We start from the raw sequence: 14822 nt of genomic DNA on the forward strand, positions 1-14822 counted from the left end.
TTTCCGGAACAGGGGGCGGGAACAACCAAAGAGGAAAGAGGGCTTCGTCCGGGAGAGAAGGGCCAGCACGTCGGGGGCCTCTCTGGCCCTACCCAGTCCCTGTTTTCGATACCCTTCCGGAAACAAGGGATCTGGGAGAGAGATGTCGCGGGGAACTAGGAGGACTCGTCGCGCGGTGACGCTCTGGCCCGAAGCCGACGACCTCTCTGTGGCTTCCGGAGGATTGGGCGGGCGGAGTACTGGAGGTATGGAGGCGGGGCAGGCGGGGCTAGTCTGGATATCTAGAAAACCTCCGACCCCACGCTCCGGTCATTTCCTTATCAGGCTGCCTTATCTCTTGCTACCCATTCCAGGCGCGACCGCAGCTCCGGAAGTCCTCCTAGAGGTCTAATCTGAGATCATCTTGCTGCAGCGCAGTATTAGAGCGGACTGTATTTTCATTTTTGAGGTTCCGCTTCTCCCTCTGCCTGCAGAGGGCCATTCCCTGACCCCTTCTCAGCCTCTGCCACCTGGGGCTGCTTTTCTCAGCCAGAGAAAGCAAGTGGCCACGCAGGTTCGTTGTGAGGGATGTGAATGGTCCTGGAGCGCCGAGCAGGCACACCGAGGTCTCAGGCTTGGGGGTGGAGGAGAGATAGGGGATCGGTAAAAAAATTTCTGCGAGGGGAGGAGAGACTTAGAGGGAGACAGATGCAAAGCGGAGAAGGAATGGAGACCCAGAGGAGCAGTGGACAGAGACCGACGGTGGGCGGTGAGGAGACCTAGAAAGAGGGGGAAGATGGCGATCCAAGAAGGGGGAGAGTTGTAGATGCAAATTCAAATCATGACTCTGCTACTTTATAACAGTGTGACTTTGGGCTAGTCATTTAACCTCTCTGTGCCTTGCTTTTCTTATCTCCCCTCCGCCCCCCAAAAAAGGATGACAATAGGCCCGGCACACAGGACATTCTCCAGCATTATATAAGCTAATAAAAAAGCTTTAGACAATGCTTTGCACACGGAGTAAGTGCTCAATAAAAACTAGGCTCCATTCCTACTTATTGGCCCTCAGTGGATGAGACAAGATTAATTGGTCGGGACAGTGAAAAAGTTGAACTCTTCTTCTCTTTTCCCCTTTCCCAGGGAGGCCCTGCCCCTTGGGCCTCCAACACATCCAGCCTGGCCTCCTGTAATCTGCCCTTGATACTCCTACTTATTCACCCCCCTTCCAACAGAGCCAAAGGCCAGGCCTGAACCGGGAGGCCTGCCTCCTTGCCCATACCGCCCTTCCATGGACTCCGACCCAGGACTGTGGTCTTGATAACACAGCAGAGGGCTGGCAGATGAATGGACACCTTGAAGCAGAAGAGCAGTGGGACCAGGTAAGGGTCCATCCGAAGTCAAGATCACCATACCACGGACACTTCATCTCTGTAACTTGCTCTCTGTCTTTGAGTCCTGGCCTCTTTGGTTGGTGTGTCTGCCTTTCTCCCTGGGCCCCAAGCTCAGGTGCTGCGTTTCCCTGACTCTCCAACCTACTGGGTTTCTGTCCCTCTTTCTCTCTGAGTCATTCTTTGGCACGTACTACTTGGTGCTGTTGCTCTTCTTGGTTGAACACAAGGTACATTGTTTGGCAATAAATGAACTTCTTCCTCCATTTATCTCTTTCAAAGAAGCTCTGTCCCTTTTTCCTTTTGCAGGTGTCTTTCTCTCTACAATTCTGTCTGTTTCTAGGTCTCCTGATGTTCTTCTTGCCTTGATATTCTTTTCAGTGTCACCAGATCTTTGCCTCTCTATATTTGTCCATCAGCATCTTTGCTTTGTGTCTCGATCTCAGTTCCTCTCAGTCTCTGGGCCTTCAATATTCTCTCCCCACTCACCCGTGACCTAGAGGTCTCTCAGATACTGTCTCTCCCACCTCTCTCTTTTTTTTTTTTTTTTAATTAAATTTATTTTTAGAGAGAGGGAAAGGGAGGAAGGAAGAGAGGGAGAGAAACATCAGTGTGTGGTTGCCTCTCATGTGCAACCTCCTGGGGACCTGGCCTGCAACCCAGGCATGTGCCCTGACTGGGAATCGAACCCACAACCCTTTGGTTTGCAGGCTGGCGCTCAGCCGGTGCTCAATCCACTGAGCCACAGCAGCCAGGGCTCCCCCATCTCTTTCCTTGTGTCTTCTCTGTCTTGCCATTCACTAGGCAAGGATCATTCACTACTTAGATGTTTATGTCATGCTGTGTCCACTCTGGTTTGAGCCCAAGGTAAATAGTTTGTGACATTTTAAAAGGTTGACATACGATATTAGCTTCAGGTGTACAGCGTAATGATTCGGCATTTGTGTGCATTGCAGAATGTCCACCACAAGTCCAGTTACCACCTGTCACCCTACAGAGTTAACACAGTATTACCCATTATAGTTCCCATGCTGTGTCTTACATCCCTGTGGTTTATTAATACACCTCTCTTCCCTGGTTTTCATTCCAGAAGTGTCTGTCCTTATCTCTCTCTCTCTCTGTCCCTCTTTTTCTGGGTTTTCTTGAGTCTTTACCTGGCATGTTCTTAATTCTACTGTATTTGTCTCTTTGTATCTCTGCTTTTCTCTGTGTCTCTCTCTCTGATTATCTGAAAAAAAAAGTCATTTTCTCTCCAAATCTGATATGGCCTCTGACAGCTTCTCTGAGTCTCTTACTAAGCCCCTTTCTATTTCTCTGGGTCTTTGTTACGTAGATTGGTTACTCTATCTGCATTTAAAGACCTCCCTCTTGCTGCTGCTCTTTTATAAACCCAAGGGATGGGACTTGCCCATATGCCCTCAACAAGCATGGCGATATGGTCCCTGCGTGTAGGGCCGTGACGCCGCCTCTGCTGCGCGTATGCCCTCACTTGAGATGGCGGCGGATATCGCGAGCATTCCGACCCTTCCCGCTGCAGGCCCCCCGTGCCGAGCTCGTGGGTCGGCTGTACCCACCTTCCGTGTACCCTCATTGGAGCGGCCCAAGCCAGCCGCACGGCCATTGGCTGAGCGTGTGCACACTCCCCCACACACACCCCTGATCGGGGCGGGTGCTGCTGACTTGAGGGGCCACTTGGAGGAGAATCTGGCGGGTGTGGGGGTCGGGACAGGGATCCGAATCTGGATGACCGCTGGACCAAGAGGAACAGAGAGACGCAGGCCCAGGACTGGGGTACCAGGGCTGTGGGATGGAGATGGAGAACCAGAACCAGGGCTGGGGGATCCAGGAATAATAGAAACCCAGGTCTGAGACAGGCTTTGGGAAATCGGCAAGGGGCAGGGGGAGCGGCTGTCTGGGACGGGGGACTGGAGACAAAGACTCAGGCTTATGGATTGGAGAGATCCATGGATAGAGACCCCGTCCCAGGTCTGGGGTACCTGGCGGGGCGGAGACAATGGAAACCACACCAGAGACCTGAGGACCTAGGGACAGAGACTCAGACCCAGGACTGGGGAAGATCTAGGGCTCTGTGCCTAAACCTGATTTGAGGTAAGGGGTGGGGCCTGAGAGAGCTGCCCAGGGCAAGGGCAGAGTTGACTCCTTAGGGTGAGGCCACGCAGATGGGTCTGTGTCTGGGGCAGCTGGCGGAGGGGGGGGAGGTGAGAGGCTGGACTGGCAGGTGGCTGTGTGTGCGGAGCGGAGGGGAGCAAAGGTGAGTAAGAAGGAGGAGGCAGAAGCAAAGGCAGAGGGCAGGGGGAGAGCTTCTGGGGAGGAGACCTCAGGCCCAGCTCCCATCCCTACCCTGGAGAGGAGGAGGCCAGACGCCCAGGGTCAGTGCTCAGGGGCTAGCTCTAGAACCCTGTCCCTTGGAGGTGCCTGCATGTGGCTCCTGTAGCTCTCTGACCCCTTAGTCCCTGCATGTCACATCCCTTTCTCAGTTTTTCCTGGTCTCTACATCTTCTCCCTCCTGCCTCTATCTTCTCTCTGTTTTGCCCCCTAGTCTTTCTGACCGTCTAAGGGCCTCCTTGGGGCCCCTACAGCACTGTTAGTCTCCTAAGTATCTGTCATCACCGTAGGTTTCATTTCATTGAAGCTATTTATCCCTCCTTTCCTTGGGATCCAAATGTCTCTCCCTTGGTACTTTCTCCATCCGGGGATGGCTACATGTATGTTGTGTTTTTCTCTGTCTTTGCATGTCTGTTTCTTCCTGCATCTCCACCATCCTGATTTCCACCCTCTGCCTTCCTTTTCCTACAGCCCTTATCATCCGACATACTATATTTTACTTCTTTGTCTCGTTTTTTGTTTGTTTGTTTGTATGTTTACTCAGGCAAACTCCACAAAGGCAGGGAGTTTGGGTCCATTCTGCTCCCTGCTGTGTTTTCTAGGCCTGGCATTGTGATTGGCACGTGGAGGGTAGTGAATAATTATTTAGGAAATGAATGAGTGAGTGAAAGTTTGCATGCCTGGGTGTGGACCTTCCAGTCCAACCAGTCTCTTCCCTGCATCCTCAGGGTCTCCCCACATTTTTCTGGGCCTGTTGGTCTGGTGCACCTGTGACTGCCCCTCACTGTCTCCCCCGTCCACAGGCCCTGCGCCTGCTTCCCTCCACCTGACACAGGGGTCCTGGACTCTATGACACCTGCCCTTCCTTCCCACAGGGGCCAGACCAGTAGCTGACCTGGAGCTGGGGCCACAGGCCTAGGACTGCCCTGGAAGGGGCCGAGGCCATGGCCCCGCCACCGCTGCCACCCCTGGCCGCCAGCACTCCGCTCCTGCACGGCGAGTTTGGCTCCCACCCTGCCCGAGGCCCACGCTTTGCCCTCACTCTCACACCACAGGCCCTGCACATACAGCGGCTGCGTCCGAAGCCTGAAGCCAGGCCCCGGGGTGGCCTGGTCCCACTGGCCGAGGTCTCAGGCTGTTGCACCCTGAGGAGCCGCAGCCCCTCCGACTCAGCGGCCTACTTCTGTATCTACACGTACCCGAAGGGCCGGCGCGGGGGCCGACGAAGGGTCACACGCACCTTCCGGGCCGACGGGGCGGACACCTATGAGGAGAACCGGGCTGAGGCCCAGCGCTGGGCCACCATCCTCACGTGTCTGCTCCGCGGACTGCCGCTGCCTGGGGACGGGGGTGAGGTCCTGGGCAACCTCGGTGTCTCTGTGGATCTCCCTCTGTGGCCATCTGTCTCTGCTTTCCTGTGTATCTGAGTGATGTCTCCCTGGGTCCGTACTGCAAGAGTGATACCAGACAGTGATAGGTTACAGGAAGAACAAAATCACAGGCCGAGAAAAATTACTTGTGTCTGCTGCTCTCTTGCTAGATTTTTGTCTCTGTCCCCTCCCCTCTTCCGTGGGTCCTGACCACAGGTGAGTCAGAGGCTCCCAGGTGACGAGAGCCGCAGACAGATGTGACCAGTCGTCAGCCAGAGTTCTCAGAGGTGGCATCTAAAACTAGTCTAGGGGTCTGGAGAAGGCTTTCAGGCAGGAGTCCCCACCTAGGGTCCTCAGTTGGCATAGGAAGGTAAAGGTTCCAGGGTCCTGCTAGGTGCCTGGGCGGTGGCCCTAAGGGATGGTGGCAGTAACTGAACCTCACAGAGTGCAGCAACCTGATCTGGGATCTAAGTGTTCTCAGGAGCCAGGAAACTACACATTTCTGCTCCCACAGGGGGGTCCAAAGGGCACTGGGATTAGACACCTGAGCCCTGCCTTTGTCTCAGAAGGGAGTGGCCTGGGCAGGGTGAAGCCTGGGAAAGAAAATTTCCTGGAGGCTCCAGTGTCGACCCTCCACAGGTTCCATTGGAGGGTTTTTGCAGTTACTGTTTCTGGGGTGAGGGGCCTGAGCCTCTGGTCTCTATGGACTCCTTCCCCTCTCTCTGCAGAAATCACCTCCCATCTTCTGCCTAGGCCACCGCGATTGCTTCTATTGGTCAATCCCTTTGGTGGGCGGGGCCTGGCTTGGCAGTGGTGTAAGAACCACGTGCTGCCTATGATCTCAGAAGCTGGGCTCTCCTTTAACCTCATCCAGACAGGTAACGGTGGTGTTGGGATGGAAGGTGAGGGCTTGGGGCTGGATTCCTGAGTCCTGGGGAGCAGGAGTGGGGTGAGGGCAGAAGAGCTTGTCTCACTTCCTGGCTCCCCACATTAGAACGACAGAACCACGCTCGGGAGCTGGTCCAGGGACTGAGCCTGCGTGAGTGGGATGGCATCGTCACAGTCTCCGGAGACGGGCTGCTGTATGAGGTAGGGCAGGAGCACCCCCTGCCCAGAGCACCCCCTACCCCGAGCCCCGGGAGGACCGTGGAGGCCAGGACAAGTACCCAGGTGTCTGGTCTCCGGCCCTGCAGGTGCTGAATGGACTCCTAGATCGCCCTGACTGGGAAGAGGCTGTGAAGACGCCCGTGGGCATCCTCCCCTGTGGCTCAGGCAATGCCCTGGCTGGAGCCGTGAACCACCATGGGGGGTAGGTAGGCTTTTCCTGCCCCGGGTGAGCCTGAGGGTACCCCGAAGGAGGGATAACAGGGACTTGGCATGTCTGCCACCCCCTCCGCCAGTCCACTGTAAGGTCGAATCGGGCTGGCATTTTTGCTGGTCTTGTTCCCAGCTGTATCCCTAGTACCTAGAACTGTGCCTGGCGCACAGGCGACAGGGAATGCTTGTGTAGTGGAAGGATCAACAGGGAACCTGGCCCACTAAGAAGAGTCCATCTGGAGGTGGCTAAATGGCCACGGGTGGGCCCAGGGACATGGCCCGCCGGCCCCCTTGCTGTCAGCGTTTCTGTCTCCTCCCCACCCCGCACCGTTTCTCACCCAGCCCTGTTTCCTCTTTCTGTGTCATTCCGTCTCTGGCTCTGAAGGTTTGAGCAGGCCCTGGGCATTGACCTGCTGCTCAATTGCTCCCTGCTGCTGTGCCGGGGGGGCTGCCGCCCACTGGACCTGATGTCTGTGACGCTGGCCTCAGGCTCCCGCTGCTTCTCCTTCCTGTCTGTGGCCTGGGGCTTCGTGTCAGACGTGGACATCCAGAGCGAGCGCTTCAGGGCCTTGGGCAGTGCCCGCTTCACCCTGAGTACAGTGCTGAGCCTCGCCACACTGCACACCTACCGTGGACGCCTCTCCTACCTCCCTGCCACTGTAGAGCCCTCCTCACCCACCCCTGCCCATGGCCTGCCCCGGGCCAAATCGGAGCTGACCCTGGTGCCTGTCCCGGCTCCACCCGTGGCCCACTCACCCCTTCATCGCTCCGTGTCTGACCTGCCCCTGCCACTGCCTCAGCCTGTCCCAACCTCCCCAGGCTCCCCTGAACCGCTGCCCATCCTGGCCCTCAATGGCGGGGGTCCAGAGCTGGCCGGGGACTGGGCTGGGGCCGGAGATGCTCCACTGTCTCCAGACCCACTGCTGCCTTCTCCCCCAGGCTCCCCCAAGTCAGCTCTACTCTCACCCATCAATGAGGGGGCCCCAGAAATGACAGCATCCTCTGGGCTCCTGTCACCTGCCCCCGACAGTGACCCAGTAGCCGCCTCTACTGGGGGTCCACCAGACGACCTGCTCCCTCCTCTGGGTGCCCCGCTACCCCCAGGCTGGGTGACGCTGGAGGAGGACTTTGTGCTCGTCTTGGCTATCTCACCCAGCCACTTGGGGGCTGACCTGGTGGCGGCCCCCCACGCGCGCTTTGACGATGGCCTGGTGCACCTGTTTTGGGTGCGTGGAGGCATCTCACGAGCTGCACTGCTGCGCATTTTCCTGGCTATGGAGCAGGGTAGCCACTTCAGCCTTGGCTGCCCGCAGCTGGGCTACGCCGCGGCTTGCGCCTTTCGCCTGGAGCCGCTCACACCTCGCGGAGTGCTTACGGTGGATGGGGAGCGGGTGGAGTACGGGCCCCTGCAGGCACAGGTGCATCCGCGTCTTGGTACACTGCTCACTGGGCCTCCAGGCCGCCCTGGGCGAGAGCCTTGAACCTCACAAAACTTGGAAACCGGTACGGGCGTGACCTGCGGCTCGAGTTTGGGTGAGGGTCACATGTGCAGCGCCTGTGGTTCCGTCTCAGGACTGCGCCCTCACCCAGAGGACCAGAGGTGATGCTGGAGGGTGGCCCAATGTTAGGGGGTGGGGGCCACTGATGGCTTGAGATCACAGGAAATTGGGCTCGCCTGGTGGTGCCTGACCAATGAGGGTGGAGGCTCAGTCCAGACCCTCGCTTCCGGCACTTGAAAGACCAGGTCGGCTGAGGGCGGAGCTTAACATGTAGTCCAATGACGGGACCTGGAATGCACGGGCTGGCCATTCAGGATCTCCCCCTGTCCACTCTGGTGCCTCCATTTAACTGGCCAATCAGCCCTGGAGGGGCAGGTTCCCCCCGGGCCGACACTCGCATTTGCACTACAGTTCCTCCCTGCCCGAGTGTGGGCAGACTTCATTTCCCGTGTTCTGTGTCCTGTGCATTTCCTGAACCCAATCTTCAAAGCACTTGAAAAGGTCTATGCAATAAAGGTAGTTGCTTCATTCCTTTTAGACCCTGGCCCCTTCATCTGGTAGCTCCTGGGAGTGCCCAAAGCCCAGACTTACCCACGGACTGCGGCTAGTGTGAGCCCGCTGGCCCTGAACTGGGGCCAGGGAGCTGCCTCCTCCCCCACGACAGCTGGCTCTGGGATTATCAAGATTTATTCAGGATCGTGTTAAACGGAGGCGGTGGGAGGACGGGGTCCCCAACGTGCCACGGGCACACACAGAAGACTCTCCCCGCCCCCGCGAGGGAGGGGGGGAGGCTCGCTTTTTCTTAAAAATATAAATGTATTTATCTGCATCATCACGTCCCTGGGGCACCCAGCCGGCCGGCCCGTGGGCCACAGGGTGGGGAGGAAAGAAGGTAAGTCTAGGCGCAAGTCTGAGTGAGGCGGAGGGGATCTCCACCAGGTGAGGGGAGGGGGGCAGCCTCACAGGGCCCCGTGCTGGGCCTGGTAGCGGGACAGCACAGCACGGTAGTGGGACAGCTCCTGGCGCACGGCCACCACCTCCTGCCGGAGCAGGGCGTTCTCCTTCTCCAGGAAGGCCGCCCGCACCGATATCTGGTTCTCCTTAAGCCTCCTGGCATCACGGGAGCGCTTGGCTGCTTCGTTATTCTTGTACCGCCGACTCCAATACTTTTCATCCTGCGGGCACGGAGGCGGGAAAACAATGAGGTTCAGAGGGGCTCTGGCCACAGCGAGAGGAAGGAGGAACAACTCTGCTTGTTCCTTCAAGGGACAGAGGGAATGTATAAGACTTCTAGGACTGTTTTTTGCCCATCAGTGGTCTCTGCTGGGAAGGGTACCCAAGGGTCTGCCTTTCTAGGGCCCTGGTTGCTAAGGAGAACAGGCCCCTAGCAACACTAAGGCAGGAGAGAAACTCCCACCCCAAACAACTGGGCTTCACGTCTTCCGTGTGCAAAGCAAACCCCACCCTCCGCACCTGACAAGGGCCTGCAGTTAGTTCCTCGATGCTAAGGGTGCTTGTTCCCTAGCAACAAAGCCTTCAGGGTGTAAGAGCTCCCAGTGAAAAACACTGCCTTATACATCACCTTTCCAGATCCCGGTTGCTAAGGAAAGTCTAGCCTCCCCAGTGATGGGATTTGATGTCCCATAAAATCTTCCCAGAGCTGGTCCCTTCTGGCCTGGTTGCCAAAGCAACCTCATCCCTCCTCAGCAAACACAAAGTAAGGTCTGCCCTGGCTGAGTAGCTCAGTTGGTTAGAGCATTTTCCTGATACTCCGAGGTTGCAGGTTCAATCCCTGGTCAGGGCACATAAAAGAATCAACCGATGAATGCATAAATAAGTGGGAGAACAAATTCATGTTTATGACTCTCCCTCTTGCCCTATCTCTAAAATCAATAAATGCAAATTAGAAACTAAAAAAGCACCCCAAAAGTAACATCTAAGTGGCCCCAGTGGCTGCAGCTGCTCTGTGACCTACTGGCCTTGAATAGAGGCCAGGGAGCTGCCCCCTGCCAAATACGTCCTGGTGACTTGAAGTGTTGTCCTTTAGAAAAGGGGCCATACTGAGACCTCCCCGCACGACTATGCCCAGGCTTCTCTAGTCCTGGGATCTGGTTGCAGAGGAGGACCACTCCTTAGTCCCAAGGAGCACGCAGAACTCTGAAAGATGCCTCTTGAACCCCATTTAATTAAAGCTTAGTTGCTGCTTGCTAGGGCAAATCCAGTCCATAGCAACAGGGCCACGTGCTAGGAGAATCTACCACTGGTGTAGTTTTGTTGGAGGCTGGTCCGAGCTGCCCTGAGTAGCTGTCTTCCATGAAGGCATGGCAGTCTCGTGAGGGAAGCATCTCTTATTAGGAACTGGAAAGGTCAGAATGCTAGAAAGGTGCAGTCACTGCCCAAAGAACCCACATCAGAATGTGGTCTGGCTGCCAATGGGAACCTGAGGCCCCCTGCCAATGAGGCAGTCCAGACCCAGGATACAAGGCCTAGAGGGCTGGCAAGGTCTGTGTCCTGGGCACAGGCAAGCCCCAGCCTGGCTGGCCATTTAGAAGAGACAGATTGGTACCCCCATTGCTAAGAGAGGCTGTCCTTAGCAACTGAGCCGGGCAGAGCCCAGAGCCTGCCTCACTGAGTGGCTTGGGTCCAGCTGACGCAGAAGCACCAAGTCTGTACAACTGGGTCTGGCAGGGCTGGTTGGGTCTGTGTCCCATGGTGATACCTTCTTCATAAATCCCAAGCCCAAAACTTGGCCCCCTTGCACCCCATGGCCAACGGAGACTAATCCTTGGCTGTAGGAGAGACTGAGGGCTAATCCTAGTAAGAACCCAGGCCAGACTGTGAGAAACCCTGGCTGTGGGGACCTCGCTAGCCAAGCCTGTGTCCTACATCCGGCAGTGCTCACCTTCTGCTCCTCTGGCACCTGGATCTTCCTCGCCTTCTTCATGATGGGCTGGGGCTTAAGTTCTTCCTCTGAGAAGCGATGTCTCCGAGGGTCAAAGGTCTCATGGCCCGGAATGCTTGACAGGGCTAAATCAGCAGGATCGGGTTCAAAGGTCATCAGCACCTCCACGGTATCTGGGTCCACAGGGCTGGGTGTGTCCCGAGAGGTCAGGCCTTGGGGAAACAGGATGTATTACCTGATTGTGTTTGTTTATTTTGTGGCTTAGGTTCCCAGATGCTATCCCCTACTCAGGTATCACATCCACTCAGCTCTCATATCCACCATAATGAAGGCTAACATAAAGCTTTGCCAGAGATCCACCCCCCTAATACAAAATATGGAGGTTCTCTAAGCCACGAAGGTGCTTAGAAATCATGGAACCAACTCCACTTCTACAAACAGGGAAACTGTGGCCCAGTCATTACCCGATTTGCCCTAAATTACACTTGAGTCTGGGCTATTGCTTCTAAATCCTCGGGCCTTCGGTCAGTGTTAGCTTCTTGCCCATAGACTAGCCTGAGTCCTTACTGAATCCCTGATCAACGTCTACACCCCAGGGTGGTCAGGGAAAAGGACTCCAATGCACTGAAAAGACCTCAAGTGCCTCTTAACAACTACTAGCTCTCATGAGTTACGGAACAGAAGCGAAAAGGGGCTGGTAGCTTGCGCCTTTAAGAGCAAGCAAGCAAGGGTCAGCTGAGGACACCGGTTCAGGGCCGAGTCACGTGCCGGCGCCTGCTTTTCCCGCCCCCACCCCCACCCCCGCCGCCTAGGGCTGCCTCATGTTCCCCAGGCTCCGCCCCCTCCCGCAAGACTGCGCGTGCGCGAAACACAGAGGAGGTTAAGAGAGGACTCACGTGTAGCGGGAGCATGCGGCCGGGAAGGGGAGGGCCCTGAGTCTGCCTGGAGGTCGGACCAGGAGGTCGGACCAGTGGCAGGTGTGTCCAGCAATCCCCGACCTGCTGACCGACCCTAAACACCCCAAGGTGCCAGAGGGAGCACATCTTTCCTCTTGCTCCTTTGGGTCTCTCATCTGGAACCTTTCAACCTCCAAGGATCCAGTCCCTCCTGCACTCTCGGGAACACAGGGGAACCGGCCCACGATCTTTCCCCCAGGACCCGAATCCCTTCACCACTGGGGTACACACGATTCTGGGATCCCAGGCCATTCCTCTCCAAGGAATATTGGAAGCTTAGCCCTCGCTCCAATACAAGACCTAGAATGAAGATCCTCTGCCTTCTCCCCTCCGCCGGATTGCGGGACCCAGGGTCCTAGCCCGTCTCTAGTGGGGGACCCAGAAACCAGGCTGACAGTCCCTATGTGAAGGGAAACGAAAGTCCGTGCCCAGCCCTCGCCTTCTCCCCAGTGGAGGGCCTAGGAGTTCGGTCCTATCCCAGTTCCACCCATCCTGGGCCCAGAATGTGGGGGCACAGTCCACTTTCCACTAAATAACTCTGGTCAGAGTTCTGGGCTCGCAGTCCTGGCTCCATGAGTCCCCACGCCCCACAGAAAAGTCCACGCTACCGCCCCACTAGGCAGACTTCCTGGAATTTGAGGTCCCAAGTCTCTCCTTTCCTACTGATCCTGGAGACCCAGTCTTGGATCTCTTCCGACCGTTCTCAAACCAGGGAGCCCAGAACCCAAGCGCGCAGCCCGAGTCCCACCAACTGGCCCGGTGTCTCACGGCCCCGCCCTCTACAGGCTAAGCCCGCCCACCCAAGGCCCCGCCCCCGAGGCTGCACCTGCGCGGTGGCCGCCAGTCACCCCGAGGGCAGCCCGGGCGGGGGCGTGCCCCGGCGAGGAGCGCGGGGAAGCGGAGCAGCAGGAACCGGGCCCCGGGGAGGGTGCGGGCGTGCGCATGGGCGAAGGTGCGGGTGATGGGCCACCGGGCGGCGGTGGACTGGGAGGGAGCCCGTGCTCCAGCAGGAAGGCGTCCAGGTCCACGTACTCCACGTCGCCGAAAGGCAGCGTCCGTTCCCACAGCAGCGGCGCCAAGAGACTTGGGCCAGGCGCAGCTGCCGGGCGCCCTCGGGGGGACCCGCCGCCCACCACCGCCCCAGCGGAGGTATCCGCCGGGCCCGCCGACTCCAGGCTCGGCCCGGGAACCGTGGCTGCCGGCAGAGCCGCCCTGCGCTCCTTTTCCTTCAGGAGACCTGGGGGCCAGAAAGACCGGGCAGGGTAGGAAGGGAGAGGAAAACAGAGATGGAGACGGGACCCCCCGCGTCGGAGGGACACGAGGAAAGGGAGGACAGAAACCCACACAACGGAGATCCAGAGAAAGAGGGGACAGACGGGGGTGGAGGGAGACCGCAGAGAGAGGGCAAGGACCCAGAGAGAAGAGGGGGACAGAGGCTCAGAGGGAGAAAGACCCATAGAGAAAGGTCAGAGACGGGGGCGGCAGAGACAAGAGGGACAGAAACTCATTAAGAGGGGAGGTCGGAGATGCAGAGACAGATGGGGACAGAGGCCCAGTAAGGGACGGAGACAGAAAGGGGACGGAAGTTCAGACAGAGGTAGGTGGAGGATTGGGCAGGTGAGAGAAAAAAAAAATGACAGCTTTGTGATTCCTCTGTAACCTACCCGCCGCCCCCGTGCGCAGGTTCCCCCTGCTGCCCGTCCCCACACTCTGTAAGGGGCAGGAAGGGACTCTTCCTGGGGCACATTCCTCGTCCCTAGACTCCATGTGACCCCAGAAGGCCCCGCCCAAGCCCGTGTCACTACCGTGTGAGCATCCGACACACCCCCTCCCTCCTCCCTGGACCCCAGGGGTCCAGACTCTCAGAACCAAAGGGAAGAGGGGGTTGGGGCTCAGACTATTGGGTCCTCTGGGGGAAGGACATGGGCGGGGCTGGACTCCTGGGTCCTCGGGGTGGAGGGGCTTGAGAACCGGGTACTTTGGGGTCGTGGATGCTGAGAGATCTGGGGGTCTAAACACCTTGGTACATGGGTAAAGGTTGGGAGGATGGATTACCAGCACCGTGGGGGATAGCTGTGGACGCCCCCACCCACAGCACCTGAGCCCCTAAGGGAGTAGGGTGTCTGAGTTGGGCGAGGTGGGGTGTAGGACTCACAGCTGGCCGGTTCTTTGGGCTTGCTGGTCCCCTGCAGAAGGCTCCGTAGCCCAAGCAGAGCTCCCCCGCCAGGGGGTGTCCCGGCCGGGCCGCCCAGCAGCAGGGGGGCCGGGGTCCTGTCGCTCACGGGCCGCGCCATCGCCGGGCACCTGCCCTCAGGCTCACGGGCTCATGGAGAGACGATGAGCTGGCCTGCCACTCAACGGTAAACTCCTGTGGTTCGGGCAAGTGTCTGCCCAGGGTCAGGCGAGCGTTGCTTGCAAGATTCCAGTACCCAGAACAGTGCAAATCCTAGGAGCTGCGCGGATTTGCAGTCCTCGCTGCAGAAACGTGCAACTCTGGAGGGTCCCAGGAGACCATGCAGTCTGGGTGAGGGTTTGATCAAATCAGGCGGCCAGCTCCTTGCAACAGAGGGTTTAAGGGGACTCAAGGCGCTCCTTCTATAAGGTGGTCGAGCCTGGCTCTTGCAAAATCTGCAGCTTTCTCAACGGAAGACGCTTCGCAATCTGCACCAAGAGGTGTGCGCGGAGGGGCGGGGGAGGGGACAGGAGGAGGCGGCCTCTTTGAGGCGTGGCCAAAGCAAACTTCTTTCGCGGAAAAAAAAAAAAAAAAGCCAAACCAAAACACCCGACGCCACAGCAAGCACCCCTCCTCTCGGACACTATCTACCCCGCCCCGCCCTCTTCTTGGGCCCATGCACCCCTGCCGCGTGCCTCCCTCAGGCTGAAAATGCGGGCCAATCGCATCCCCACCCCTCGAGACGCAAAGCCAATGGGACCCCCTGGGTCTGCCAAGGCCCCGGGATGCAGGAGGGGCCCAGGGCGTGAAGTTGTCTAGCCTTTTGATGGGAGGCGGGACACTGACCTATATTTGGCCAATGGGTGATGACGCTGGGGGCGGGATCGTGACC

The 14822-nt window shown here is 57.8% G+C and overlaps 2 protein-coding genes across 9 annotated transcripts; one reads left to right on the forward strand and one right to left on the reverse strand.

Moving 5' to 3' along the window:
• Window positions 1-24: 24 nt before the first annotated feature.
• Window positions 25-8436, forward strand: SPHK2 (sphingosine kinase 2). Of its 7 annotated transcripts, XM_053914865.1 has the most exons (8): window positions 25-245; window positions 354-553; window positions 1212-1358; window positions 4769-5063; window positions 5812-5961; window positions 6078-6172; window positions 6277-6392; window positions 6786-8436. In XM_053914865.1, exons 3-8 carry the CDS (start codon window positions 1320-1322, stop codon window positions 7879-7881), a joined length of 1791 nt encoding a protein of 596 aa, XP_053770840.1. In that variant the 5' UTR covers window positions 25-245; window positions 354-553; window positions 1212-1319; the 3' UTR covers window positions 7882-8436. The 7 variants fall into 7 exon arrangements, with proteins under 7 accessions (XP_053770840.1, XP_053770839.1, XP_045056191.2 ...); XM_053914864.1 differs by lacking the exon at window positions 354-553 and having other exon boundaries at window positions 4589-5063; XM_045200256.3 differs by lacking the exons at window positions 25-245; window positions 354-553; window positions 1212-1358 and adding an exon at window positions 2840-3158.
• Window positions 8437-8567: 131 nt separating this feature from the next.
• Window positions 8568-14610, reverse strand: DBP (D-box binding PAR bZIP transcription factor). 2 transcript variants are annotated; one of them, XM_024566302.4, is made up of 4 exons: window positions 13913-14610; window positions 12584-12994; window positions 10802-11013; window positions 8568-9074 (listed from the first exon to the last, which is right to left on the reverse strand). In XM_024566302.4, exons 1-4 carry the CDS (start codon window positions 14049-14051, stop codon window positions 8859-8861), a joined length of 978 nt encoding a protein of 325 aa, XP_024422070.2. In that variant the 5' UTR covers window positions 14052-14610; the 3' UTR covers window positions 8568-8858. The 2 variants fall into 2 exon arrangements, with proteins under 2 accessions (XP_024422070.2, XP_053770841.1); XM_053914866.1 differs by lacking the exon at window positions 13913-14610 and having other exon boundaries at window positions 12584-13415.
• Between the last annotated feature and the right edge of the window lie 212 nt (window positions 14611-14822).

The sequence above is a fragment of the Desmodus rotundus genome, chromosome 12, assembly GCF_022682495.2.
Source record: "Desmodus rotundus isolate HL8 chromosome 12, HLdesRot8A.1, whole genome shotgun sequence".
Taxonomy (NCBI): domain Eukaryota; kingdom Metazoa; phylum Chordata; class Mammalia; order Chiroptera; family Phyllostomidae; genus Desmodus; species Desmodus rotundus.

Excerpts from the sequence above, each read along its gene's own strand:
- SPHK2 (XM_045200256.3), top strand. The coding sequence starts at position 2,847 with ATGCCCTCACTTGAGATGGCGGCGGATATCGCGAGCATTCCGACCCTT. Across the intron at positions 5,064-5,811 it reads GCCGCTGCCTGGGGACGGGG|AAATCACCTCCCATCTTCTG; the intron begins GTGAGGTCCTGG and ends CTCTCTCTGCAG. Across the intron at positions 6,173-6,276 it reads GAGACGGGCTGCTGTATGAG|GTGCTGAATGGACTCCTAGA; the intron begins GTAGGGCAGGAG and ends CCGGCCCTGCAG.
- DBP (XM_053914866.1), bottom strand. The coding sequence starts at position 13,214 with ATGGGTCTTTCTCCCTCTGAGCCTCTGTCCCCCTCTTCTCTCTGGGTC. Across the intron at positions 11,014-12,583 it reads GACTGGCGGCCACCGCGCAG|GCCTGACCTCTCGGGACACA; the intron begins GTGCAGCCTCGG and ends TGTTTCCCCAAG. Across the intron at positions 9,075-10,801 it reads AGGTGCCAGAGGAGCAGAAG|GATGAAAAGTATTGGAGTCG; the intron begins GTGAGCACTGCC and ends CCGTGCCCGCAG.